We start from the raw sequence: 13,346 nt of genomic DNA, 5'->3' as shown, positions 1-13,346 counted from the left end.
ACACCACTGCACTCCAGCCTAGGTGACAGAGCAAGACTCCGTCTCAAAAAAAAAAAAAAAAAAACCTACCTTGTCCGGGCACAGTGGCTCACGCCTGTAATCCTGACACTTTGGGAGGCCAAGGTGGGCAGATCACAAGGTCAGGAGTTCGAGACCAGCCTGACCAACATGGTGAAGGCCCATTTCTACTTAAAAAAAATACAAAAATTAGCTGGGCGTGATGGTGCATGCCTGTAATCCCAGCTACTCGAGAGGCTGAGGCAGGAGAATCACTTGAACCTGGGAAGCAGAGGTTACAGTGAGCCGAGATCGTGCCACTGTACTCTAGCCTGGGCAACAGAGTGAGACTCTGTCTCAAAAAAATAAAAATAAAAATAAAAAAACCTACCTCATAGGTTGTGGTGAGGAGTAATGAGATGATGCATTTAAAGCCCTGCTTAGCTGATTCTGAGCTGAGCCCTCTGCCAGGCCTGGTGAGGGAGCCCAACCGACCACCTAGCATCAGTGTTTCCATCAGAGCCTGGGTGAATTTGTGGAGGCCCAAGACATATCCCTCAGGACTGGGAAGTTGCATCACTCCAGGGGTACAGGCACCCAACACTTCCATTTTCACAGTCACAGTGCTGTGGTGAGAAAACAGGCCTTGACTCCCGGGCTTGCCATGACCCTCTAGAGGGGTGAGCTTGGCAAGTTCCCCAGCTGGGCCTGTTTGCCCACCTACATAGTGGAGGCTTTGCCTAGACCGGTCGTTCTCAGTGTGGGGTCCATGGACCACCACCACCACCAGCATGTGGCAACTGGTTAGAAATGCAAATCCTTTGTCCCTCTCCCCTATCCCAGACCTACTGATCAGACTCTCTGGGAGTAGGGCCCAGCGCTGTTTTATTGAGTCCTGATTATGGTGAGAATGCGTCCTTAAGTTTGAGACCCACTGGCCTAAATGGTCTCTGAAGTCCCTTCCTCCTCAAAAATCCAATCATCTAGGTGAAATCTGGGTTACAGAGACCACAGCATGCTGGTAGGGGGTGGGATATCACAGCAGAGTACTGTGTAGCCTTGGGGTGGCTGGTGGGTTTGAAAAAAGGCAGGAGCAGTGGGATGTGGAGGGGAAGAGGGTGACCCCACTTCCCTTCTCCTCACTCCCAGGGGCTCTCCAGCCTTCCTGTGAGCACAGGTGGGAGGAGTGGATCTGTCCTCTCTGATCCTCCTCTCACAGTGCCTGCCAGTATTCATGGGAATGTCCTTTTCTCTCCTGCTCTGCCCCTGGAGAACCATTTTGAAAATGAGAGCTGGTGAGACCTCTAGTGGCCAGGAGACACCAGGAGCCTAGGACCTGCACCTGCTGTCCTAGGATTACGTTAAACAGGGTTTAAATCTGGCCATCTTAGGGAGGACACCTGGACTCCACATCTGCTCTAACCTCAAAGCAGAGCCTGAAATTATAGGCAGATGCTCCACCCAAGCCACACCTGCAGGGAGGAAGTAGGAGACTAGACACAGAGCTTCCTGGCCCCTATGGCCCCACTGGGGAAGGCTGCGAATTATCCCAAGAGGAATTCTTGCAGCCCAGCTGCCTATACCTCAGCCAGCTTAAGCTGGTTTACCCAATGCTCAGTGTTTATGAAAACAACCCCCTGATGTCAGTTTTCCTGTCAAGACCACCAGGAGGTGTGTGGAATCTAGCTCACACAGACCCAGGTTCTTTCCATCAGCCCTGGACAATGAGAATTGATGTCTGGCACCAGGTTCAGCTCTGGGCAGTGAGGTTAAGTAACTTGCCTGAAGTCACCAGCAAGTTGGTGGTGGGTCTGCAGCTGGCGCAGAGGCTCCCAGACCGCCAATAGGCGCAGGCGCCCCCACCCTACACCATACCTTACCTGTGAATAATACCACTTAAACCCAGCAAAATTTTGCCCTAGATTAGGCTGCATTCTTTTCGCACCTGGCTCTTTTGTAAACCCTGAAATTGTCTACAGACAAAGAGGAGAGCCCAAGGCTTAGGATAAGAAACCACCATGCAGGAGGTTTGAACAAGGTGTGCCCAAGCTTCTATAGCCTCCCAGATTAGTGCTAAACACAGACAGATCTCAATAGCCCCGGGGGCTGGGATGGGACCAGGGACTTTGGGCCAAAGCATATAGATGAACTGGAGGGAAAGCATAAGGTTGCCTGGAGAGAGTGGGTGTGAGATTAAAGTGCAGTCCAGTATCAGCAGAAGTCGCTGCACTATCCGAGGACTAAGGTCAGAAATGCTGACTTCTGGCGAAGTATCTTCCCAGTATGTGAGATAAACCCCTAATAGAGTGGGAGTTTCATGACGCTGAGCTCGGGTATAAAAGGAGTTTGGGGGAGTGGGGCTTTCAGGACACTGCTTTTTCCGCATCCCTTTAATCCAGGTGAGTAACCATACCTGTCTAAGGTGGGGCAGCAGTTGAGGGTAGATCTAGCATGAGACCTATTTCTGGGGTTTGACTCCATGGCAGTAGGGAGCCTCGGCTGGTTCTGGAGGAAGGGGGAGCAAAAGGTTAGGAATGGCTCCTGGTGTTCCCTGCGGGACTGACCCCCAGTCTCTGCATTGCAGGCAGGACAAGCTGAAAATCCACATGCGGAAGCACACAGGGGAGCGGCCCTACCTGTGCATCCACTGCAACGCCAAGTTCGTGCACAACTACGACCTCAAGAACCACATGCGCATCCACACGGGCGTGCGGCCCTACCAGTGCGAGTTCTGCTACAAGAGCTTCACGCGCTCTGACCACCTGCACCGCCACATCAAGCGCCAGAGCTGCCGCATGGCACGGCCCCGACGCGGCCGCAAGCCTGCTGCGTGGAGGGCCGCCAGCCTGCTCTTCGGGCCCAGCGGCCCGGCCCCCGACAAGGCGGCCTTCGTGATGCCCCCTGCGCTGGGCGAGGTGGGTGGCCACCTGGGCGGCGCAGCTGTGTGCCTCCCGGGCCCCAGCCCCGCCAAACACTTCCTGGCAGCGCCCAAGGGCGCCCTGAGCCTGCAAGAGCTGGAGCGGCAGTTCGAGGAGACGCAGATGAAGCTGTTCGGGCGCGCGCAGCTGGAGGCTGAGAGGAACGCGGGGGGCCTCCTGGCCTTCGCGCTGGCCGAGAACGTGGCGGCGGCGCGGCCCTACTTCCCGCTGCCCGACCCTTGGGCTGCCGGCCTGGCCGGCCTCCCTGGGCTCGCCGGCCTCAACCACGTGGCCTCCATGTCCGAAGCCAACAACTAGGCTGGTCCCTGTCGGCTCCAGCCCACCAGCCCTCCAGCCCTTCTCCCTGCAGGCCCACTCTACCCTACCCCATGGATCTGAACTTTTCATTTTAAAAACACAAAGGGAAAATGGGAAAATAATAATAATAATACTATCAGTGATGGCATTTTCCCGGGCTCCTAAAGCAGCTGCCTCCTTTTGCTGGTCTGAGACGGGCATCTTTTCCCGAAAGGCCAGGAGCCCGGGCCTCCCTCCCTGGCTGTCTCTCTGGCTCTCACATAGAAACTTGCACCGGCCCATGCCACAAAGAACTGGGTGCCCAGGGGCACTTAGGAGCTGGGTGAGTCATGAGGGGTCAGGGGGTGGTTGGCCTGGTGCCCAGCCAGCCACAGCAGGAGGAGGTAGGGGCTGGGCATGCACCTTGGTTAAGCCCCACCCCCTATGGCAGAGTCTCTGCCAACACTCCTCTGAGGGCTCATTTTCCAGTCTCCAGTGGCCCCGGGGTCTTTTTGAGAACTACCCACCTGCCACATAGAAAGAAATGCTCTGTTGGCAGGGAGGCCTCCTGGAACCAGTCAGGAACCAGGCTCTGGAAGGCCAGGGCCATTTTTTCTCTGACCTGTCCTGTGACCTTGACAGGTCAGCCCTCTGTAGCTCAGTGTCACCTGGCTATGGAAGGGGCTGGTAAGGGAGGTTTCTGCCCTCCACCTCTAAACACGTACACACCTATCCCCCCAGAGAATCACAGAGATGGTAGAAGCTTTGTACTCCCCAAGTCCATGGGGAAACGGTTTATCTTTCTGGACTTAGTTTTATCACATCCAGCTCTATATTAGCATATTATCATAGGTGAGAAATATGGCCAGACTAGACAGAGATCAGGTCATCAGGGGAGCTTCCGAGCTTCAGCAAAGCCCACAGGTAGCTCTTGCGAACTCAGAATGCTACCCTACCTTCCCTGCAGGCCGCTGTTCATGTCTGGACCCCTGGGGGCCCTATTTAATGTTTACCCCCATCTCCAGTGCCCCCTCCAAGGCTGTGCAGTGTCTTGGGGCTCTCAGGGCCAACATCGAAGAGATGGGGGCCACCTCTTAACACCTGGCAACAGTCTCCCCTCATCCTGATTCCTGAAAACAGACAAAACACCGGTTTCTAGGGTTTATCTGTTTGTTTTTTGAGTTGAGGGTTCCTCAGGGCCTTGGCATTGCTAGTAATGGTCCCCTTTGCTGTGTGAGAACCCCCTCAACCCCTTCCTCCTCCCTCTGGGGATGAAGTGGGAGTATTTGGCTCCCCATTTTTGACAAAAGGGCTCAGTGCAGGGAGGTGGAGGCCTCTGAGGTTTGAAGGGCTCTGTGAGTTAGAGTTGTCACATGTTCTCCTGGTTCTTGAATTTGCAGCAGGTCCTGAAAAGGAAGGCTCTGCTGGCCCCGTGCCTTCCTGACCTTCTCTCTCCTTCCCTCCCCTCTCTTTTCTTGCCAAGTTTGCTTTGGTTTCTGAGCAGCCCAGAGAGGAGGAGGGTTCATCCCCAGGGAGAGCCCAGGGCTGGAGTCCCCAATCCCTGTGCTGTGGGCACAAAGAGACTTCAGCTCTTCCCGTTGCCTTGGCTTTTTCCTGAGCAAAAACACAACAAACAAAAAGGCCAGAGAAGAGCACAGACTCTGTCCCTCTCACAGCTCTCCAGAAGAGACCCCCTGATTCTTCACACCACCGGATGCCACTCCAGCCAGCAGGATTGCTACACACACCCTCTGTTCTCAGAAGTCATCTGCCTGGGCAGCCGCCTCTCAGATTCCTGTCTTCGTTTCAGACACTTTTCTCTGAAGCATGCCCATGTCCACCAGCCAACGTGCCCCCATGTCCCCCCCATCAGCCAAGCGACTGGGGCTGAACCAGACTTTAAAAGAGGAAAAAAAAAAAAAGGAAACATGAATAAATTGGAATCCAGTGGTGTTGGGGCTTTTGTTTTTATTTTGTAAAGGTGATGACTTCTTATAAACTCAATTTTTCAGATGACTGGTTAGTTCTTTCTGTTTTTTCTTGGCTGCAGTTTGGAATTGTACATTGTAAAATATCCAAAGATGTTGAGTACTGTATGATCAAGAACTTGAAGCGAATGGGTTGTGGGGGGAGGGGTGGTTGTGTTTTTGTTTTGCTTCAATTTTTTTTTTTTTTTTTTTGATATTTCAATTTCCCTGTCTGTCTGTGGGAGAACTTTGGAATTTTTTCTATTTATAACTCTTTTTTTATGTGATTGCTCTATGTAAAATGACACTCAACAAAGTTTGCCTTAGTGATTCAAGGGACAATCTTCCATAACTTCAGTCGCACGCCACATCCCGCCGAGAAAAACTCTCAGCTAATTTTCTGGCCTATTTATTAAACAGTATTAATTGACTTGATTAAATTATATTGAGAGTTGCACTTCTGTGAGATGTGACTTCTGAAAGTTCACAGGACAGCAACAAGCCAGTCTTAAGGTTTTTAATTGTTGGGTGTCATAAACTTAAAATAATGTCAAAGACACCTTAACAAAGAAAAACAAAAAAAACCTTTGACCCTTATTTTATACTTTAAAGGACAGTGTTTTGAGTAAAAGTGAGCTATGCTTGCTTAATGACCTGGTGAGATTGATTCCCCCTTCCAATTGCCGTTTCAGTTATCCGGGGGTGTTGCATGGTAGGGAGGGCAGAACTCAATTCTCAGTAGTCTCTTACATTCCAGCTTTGTAAGGCATGGTTGGGTCTTAAGCTTTGCAGCACCTGTGGGCCTGAGTGCAAGGTGTGCATGTGTGCGCGTGTGTTCACAAACGTGTGCAGCTACACCCCAGGATGTGTGAGCAAGGGAAGTCCTGCCAGTTCCCCAACCTGGCATCCGGAATGGGCTCCGGCTGGCCCTGCTGCTGTCCGGGTCTCCTTTCTCTCACTTCCCGGTGCTGGCATTGGCCTCCTCCTTTCTTCACCTGAGCCTCTTTCCCAAAGAACATTAGATCCTAAAAGAACCTAAGGTAAAGGAATATACTTCTGTCATTGAATGGAGTCAGCTCTACTTACAACCCACAGCCCAGACTCTTGGTAACACTGTTCTTCGAATTGCATTTCTGGAAAACCAAGGGTCAACCCGGAGCCTCTTTTCTATTTTTGATTCCTTTCTTGCTGTAGTAGGCAACATCTATGCAGCGTTTCTTGGTACAGAGAAAAGAACAGATCCGGGTTTCCAATTTAGACTCCTCCAAGCTGTGTGTCTTCAGTCTAATCACCCCTCCACTCTGGTCTTCCCTTCCCTCACCTCTAGTAATAAAGGAAATGGAGTAATCAGAGCTTCTCGAAGTTCTCCATCTAAACACCCCTCAGCAGAGGGGGCCAGCTGGTTGGCAAATTGGGGGCAGAACACTAAAGAAATAGCCCAAAGTAACCTATCTGTAGTGTAAAACTCTGAAGTCTCCTGTTTTGGCTTTGAAATTCATGTTTCTGCATTCTATTACATAACATTTGTCTTAATATAAAAACATCGTTTTGATCAACTTGCCAGTTAAGTGACTTGCCTTTTCCCCAGAATCTTCTAGTGAAGTCGAACTGTTCCTTGGCCACCCTACAGCTTTGGGAGGCCCCAGCCCATGGCTGAGGGCTCAGGGGTAAGCATAGTCCAGTGCAAGAAATGCAAGGCCAGCTGCTCGTCAAGATTCTGCTCAGCTCGGCCATTCTAGGATCATGTGGTCCTCATTCTGGGGGTCAGTGTCCACTGAGTGCCGTAGGTGAAGATGGAGAAGGGGAAGGGAACTGGGCCCAGTGGGCCTTGACCCCTGGGTGCTCCTGATCTCCTGTGAGTAAAATCTCCTTCTAGCCCTGGCCAGGTGGGAATTCCATGGAGCCCGGCCATGTGTGACCTGCACCCTGGGACCCCAAGGTGCTAAGGGAGGTGGGGTCCTGACAGCAAAGGAGCCTCCAGTGGAGGGAAGAGGGAGTGAAGGAAGGAGGATGAGGCCTCTGAAGACAGGCCAAAGAAACCTGTGCAGCTTACCTGGAGAAGAAGTCTTAAGGAATACATGAACAGGCCTTGGGACTTCAACAGGTGTGTTGGGGAGGGGAAACTTTCACCAGAAATATGGCCAACCCAAGCCAATAGGAGAGAGATTGCAGGAGGCAACTGGGTGCCCAAAAAAAGGAAGAGAACTTCCTAACATCTGGAGTTGCCCTAAAGAGGAACAAGGTCCCTCGTGAAGGAGTGAGCTCTCAGTCAGCACAAGAGTTCAACACTGCCTCTCAAGAATGTTGGAGACCCGGCGCAGTGGCTCAGGCCTGTAATCCCAGCACTTTGGGAGGTTGAGGAGGAAGGATTGGATTGCTTGAGGCCAGGAGTTTGAGGTTCCAGTGACCTGTGATCACACCACTGTACTCTAGTTGGGGTGACAGAGCGATATACCCTGTATCAACAAAAAAAAGAATACTGGAGAGGAGAGTCTCTAGGGTTCCTTCCATCTAATTTGTGAAAAGGTGAATACATATCCACCATATGACCATGGAAGAAGAATCATGCCAGGAGTGGGTGACGAGTGAAAAAGAAGCACTGGGCAGGTTCACAAAACTCAGCATGGTGGCCCAGGGCTGCTGACCCCATTCTCCCTAAACCAGTCACCTGCAGCAAGTTGGGGCCAGAGAAGGGGACTCCATAGAAAAGCCGTGGTTCTTATTTAGAGCCCCCAAACATGTGACAAGAGAACAGTAATGACCCAATGGGAAATAAGACCCTCATCTCAGGCCTTTATCTGACCCAGAGTCTGCCCCTTCCTGAAGAACAGAGCCCTTTACAGACCCCACTCCTCCTTTCCTGGGGCCTGGACAGCTTTTCCTCCCTGAGGGAACTCTGAGCTCACTGCAGAACAGGCAACCAGCACGTAAAGGGCACTTCCAGAACAGGGCACAGCCGGGTGCCCTGTATGTGGCCCTTCCCCTCTGAGAGTGGGTGAAGCTGGGACTTCATAAGGGCAGCAGGGTCAGTCCCCCAGCTGGAAGCATGAGCTGGCGGGTGTGGGGGGCCCTATGGAAGGGAAGTGCCAGGCAACACTCATGCCAAGGGACCTCCAGGGACCTGGGACATCCTGGGACAAATTCCAGAATGAGGAGGTTTGTATCCAGTGAATTTCCCTCCCCAACTCCCCTGTGTCCTCCTTTTCTCTGCTCCTAAGTCCCTCTTCCTAACACAACTACCCCTCCGGGTGTAGACACCCTTTCTCTCTGCCCTCCCCTCTGTCCAAACCTGCCCTGAAAGGAGTGACCAAATGTGAATGTGATTCAATGGCTCCCTCTCCTGGCCTTTGCCACCCTGCTCCTCATTCAAGGTGGAAAGAAAGGCCCCTTGGCAAAGCACTGTCAGATTGCCAGCAGCAGACAAGCCTGGTTTCTCTGGGCAGAGGAGCTTTGAAACTGCACCCTTGAACAGTTACTGGCCTCGCAGCTCCCGCCCATCCCTCCTTCATCCCACTTCCTGGCTCAGAAAGGGATGGGGAATGTGGGACCTTTCGCTCCTTTCAGGTTTGAAGGCTGAGGACTGAGTCAGACAGGAATTTCCATAAATTGATGGAAGGAGGATTCCCTGGGGAGACCCTGCTCCTTTTTCCTCCTTGGCACACCCTAGGCAGGGGCTGCTATGACCTTGAGTGGCAGTGCCCACGTGGCCTAAACCAAAACATATGGGTCCAGAAAGGGCCTGACATATAAAAACAAAACATCTCAAATTTGCCCTGGAAAACCTGGAACCTGGCCACATTATCTGCAGCCGGACACACACACACTCACACACACACACTCAGTCACTGGACAAATGGTGCATAGGCTGATGTCATCTCTCCTTGTAACAATAGGAGACACGACAGTGCATGAGCAAGACCCGGCAAAGCCATTTTCCCCACAGGTCACCCTGCTGGAATATGTATAATGCACACTCACATTTTTATCCTTGCGCTCCCCTCTTTAACCATGAATGCTGACCCTGACAACAAAAACAAAAGAATAAACAAATAGGTTTCCAGAATAAGGAAGGAAGATGATAGCGTGAATTAGATCATTTTCCCATGTTCCTCTCACAATTAATAAATGAAGTACAAACCCTCTGAGTAACACAGGTGCCTTATGCCTTCCTGGAGACCCTTGCTTCCATGAGTCATCTGGTTTCAGCCCCAGGAGGCATGTATCAGCATCCCTATTCGTATCAGTCGGAGTTATTCGTCAAACACCAGAAGCCACTTCAGCTAGCTTAAGTAGAAAAGGCATTTACTATAGGAAATTAAGTCTCTTTCAGAATTTTCACAAAAGCCAGAAGAAAGTCAGGCCGGCAGAGCCACCAAGATCAGTTGTCCAGGTTGCATACTGCACAACACCATTACATTTAGAGGCTGCCATTCACGCCCTAGACAGATTAGTACATTTGTGTACTAAAGAATTTTCCAGCAGAGGGCAGTAAAGCATCTTGAAGGGGTGCCTAATCGTCTAATTTGCACAAAGTCGCCAAGTGGACTAGGGGTAGCACGCGGCCTGGAAACAAGGAAGCCTAGAACCACCCAAGCCACACTGTGTCAGATCGTTGCAGCTCAGGCCCTGGGCACGGGGACTCTGTCTTGTGGCCCCCCTCTCCACCAGTGTCTCCTGGGAAAATGGGTGCCACACTCTGTACTCCCTCACACTGCTCTCCGCAGCGTGAAGTCTAATGCTGGCGCATCTGTTTGGAAGAGCCCAAGACCCATGCCCCCACCTGATCGCAGCTGCCTGGGAAAGCAAGCGCCTGGCTCCACTGGCCTGAGAAGGAAAGATTCATGATGTCAATTCTCCAAAAGAAGAAGAGTTTCATTAATGCTGGGGGGCCTCAAAACGTGATATGTCCATGCCGTATTCTGCAGATGAGAGGCCTGAAGCTCCAAGTGGCAAAATGGTGAGGATAAGACCACCAGGCAAGCTCTACCAGAGCTGGAACTGGAACCCAGAGCCACAAACCCCAGAGCCAGGACTGGAACCCAGAGCCACTAACCCCCGGACCACGGTGCCGCCCTGCCCCCTTTGAGGTGGAGGACCAGAATGAGGCCCACTGTTCCCACTAGGAACAGAAGTCTATTTAGACAAAGCACATTCCGGCGGTCTTCCTCCTGATACCTGAGCCCTTTACAGATATTGGTAAATACTCCTTCACAGTGTCACCCACCCCAAGCCAAGGGAACACTGCCTTCCTAACTGTAAGCGCTGGTCATCGTGGTTCATCAGCATGGGTGGTCTAGGTCCCCTCTCTCCCTCAGCAGCAAGTACAGCCATAGACGCTTTCTCGTCACATTCGGAGCCCAGGATGCCTTTAATCCATACCTCCCTGCTGTTGCTGAGTAGTCAGCTCTGTGCTGAACCTCCCTCCCCAAAATGGGGTTTCTGAATTCAATCAGCACTGCAGAGTCGGGTGTGTCTTGTAATTAAATTTTTTTTTACTCTGCCATTTCAACATCCTTCCCATAGGAGCCACACTCGGAAATGCAAAAGTGCATTTTCATTTCCAAATGGCTGGGACTCCCAAGCAGGGGGGCCTTTGTGGGGGTAGCAAGGACATAGCAAAATGTGCCACTGTGGACATCCAGGGAACACAAGGGTTCACTACTTGACATCCTCCTCCAGACCGAGAGCTCCTGTCAGCTGGAAAGTATTTGGGAGGCTCCCACACTCCCAGTCTCAGTTCAGGTTTAGCCTTCCACCCTGGGGGGGTGCTGGCAGACTGACCCAGTGCTTCTGTCAGGGTAAGAGTCCCAGTGTCACTCAGTGTTCTGGCTTAGCCTCTTCTTCACTCATAAAAAGGAGGTGATAACACCTACCTGGAAAGTCCCCGTGGGGTTTGGGTGGGACATGCGCAACACTGGCCCTTCCTGCCACTCAGTAGGTGCCTGAAAGTGTGGGTGTCTTTTCCTTTTTAACATCAATAACATTTAAAGTAATTATACCTATTGATCTTTCCTTCCCCTTTTCCTTTGCTTTTCTTGTGTTCTTAAAATGGAAAAAAGAAGAAAGGGAGGGAGGGGAGGAAAGAAAAGGGAGGGGAGGAAGGGAGTCAGGTTAGAAGGGAGTAGAGGAGGGAGAGGAGGAGGAGAGGAGGAGGAGAAGGGGTAGAAGGGAGGAGAGGAAGGAGGGGAGTCAGGCTAGAAAGGAGGAGAGGAGGGAGGGGAGGAGGGGAGTTGGAGTAGAAGGGAGGAGAGGAGGGAGGGGAGTCAGGTTAGAAGGGAGGAGAGGAGAGAATGGAGGAAGGGAGTCAGGTTAGAAGGGAGGAGAGGAGCGAGGGGAGGAGGGGAGTCAGGTTAGAAGGGAGGAGAGGACGAGGGGAGGATAGGAGTCGGGCCAGAAGGGAGGAGAGGAGGCAGGAGAGGAGGGGAGTTGGGGTAGAAGGGAGGACAGGAGGAAGTGGGGAGGGGAGTTGAGATAGAAGGGAGGAGGGGAGTCAGGTTAGAAGGGAGGAGAGGAGCGAGGGGAGGAGGGGAGTCAGGTTAGAAGGGAGGAGAGGATGAGGGGAGGATAGGAGTCCGGCCAGAAGGGAGGAGAGGAGGCAGGAGAGGAGGGGAGTTGGGGTAGAAGGGAGGACAGGAGGAAGTGGGGAGGGGAGTTGAGATAGAAGGGAGGAGGGGAGTCAGGTTAGAAGGGAGGAGAGGAGGGGGGAGGAGGGGAGTCAGATTAGAAGGGGGGAGTGGGGAGGAGGGGAGTCAGGTTAGAAGGGAGGAGAGGAGGGAGGGGAGTCGGGTTAGAAGGGAGGAGAGGAAGGAGGGTAGGAGGGGAGTCAGGTTAGAAGGGAGGATGGGGGAGGAGCGGAGTCAGGTTAGAAGGGAGGAGAGGAGGCAGGAGAGGAGGGGAGTTGGGGTAGAAGGGAGGACAGGAGGAAGTGGGGAGGGGAGTTGAGATAGAAGGGAGGAGGGGAGTCAGGTTAGAAGGGAGGAGAGGAGGGGGGAGGAGGGGAGTCAGATTAGAAGGGGGGAGTGGGGAGGAGGGGAGTCAGGTTAGAAGGGAGGAGAGGAGGGAGGGGAGTCAGGTTAGAAGGGAGGAGAGGAAGGAGGGTAGGAGGGGAGTCAGGTTAGAAGGGAGGAGGGGGGAGGAGCGGAGTCAGGTTAGAAGGGAGGAGAGGAGGGAGGGGAGGAGGGGAATCAGGTTAGAAGGGAGGCGACGAGGGGGAGGAGGGGAGTCGGGTTGAAGAGAGGAGAGAAGGGAGGGGAGGAGGGGAGTTGGGGTAGAAGGGAGGACAGGATGGAGGGGAGGAGGGAGCCTGCTTACAGTGCACCTGCAGGAGCCTCTTCCCCAGATCCTGCTCCTGAGGGCAGATTGCTACTGGAGTCTTCAACCGTAAGCTGAGGCACAGACAAGGGTGGCTGTTTGCTGGGGATGTACAGGACGAAGCCAAGGGTGGAGAGAGAAGATGGTGGCTGCAGGCTAAGGGCTGTAGACTGGTGCTGCCCCCTATCCCCAAGATGACTTTCTGGCCCAGAATTCAGAAGACCCTGAAGATTGGAACTAGAACCTGGCTTTCCGGGTCTTTCTGAAGGTCTGCTTGCCAAGGTAGGAGGATAGAACACAGTTTAATGAACAGCTTGTTAGCTTGGCTTGTATGTTTAAATATGTAGCCCTGTGATATGTGGACCTCTGGTATTCTTTCTCAGGCCCTGCAAGTGTTGGTGAAGGACTGACACTGGGAACCAGGCCCCGGAGGTTCCGTAAGTTCTATTTAGGAAAGATGTGACGTGTAGAAGTCTGGATGGAGGAGGGGTGGGCTGGAGGCTGATTTGCATTTTGACTTCATGTGATTAAAGGACCTGACCTCTGTAGGGGGCCGGCAAGAAGTGTCCTCATCTTCCCACCACTTCCCTTCACCCCATTCTGCTGGTTCTTCCTTCTCCAACTCTCTACACTTCTAGAGGATTCCATACCTTTTCAGGTCACTCACATGCAGGTATAAGAAAAGCTTCACTTTCAGTTACTTAAATAGCTCGGCCCAGTCTGATATCAAAGCTTCCATCTCTCCCCCATCACCACATTCCCATTCTACACTCCTTCGTGCAGCTCAGGCCTGGAGCAGGCTCCGGCAGGTGCAGCGGGGACAGATGTGAGGTCTCCTTCCACTCTGCACCACAAC

At 52.5% G+C, this 13,346-nt stretch overlaps 1 protein-coding gene across 5 annotated transcripts in view; it reads left to right on the top strand.

Moving 5' to 3' along the window:
* ZBTB7C (zinc finger and BTB domain containing 7C) overlaps positions 1-5,139 on the top strand; it is a 380,971-nt gene extending 375,832 nt beyond the window's left edge. For all 5 annotated transcript variants that reach the window (XM_031003808.3, XM_055368754.2, XM_055368753.2 and 2 more), the window contains one exon: positions 2,582-5,139. In XM_031003808.3, the coding sequence (XP_030859668.1) occupies positions 2,582-3,233 (652 nt within the window). In that variant the 3' untranslated portion in view covers positions 3,234-5,139. The remainder of the gene's footprint in view (positions 1-2,581) is intronic.
* Positions 5,140-13,346: the final 8,207 nt, after the last annotated feature.

This window comes from Gorilla gorilla, chromosome 17 (assembly GCF_029281585.2).
Source record: "Gorilla gorilla gorilla isolate KB3781 chromosome 17, NHGRI_mGorGor1-v2.1_pri, whole genome shotgun sequence".
Taxonomy (NCBI): Eukaryota; Metazoa; Chordata; class Mammalia; order Primates; family Hominidae; genus Gorilla; species Gorilla gorilla.
This window is presented reverse-complemented; position numbering and strand designations above follow the sequence as displayed.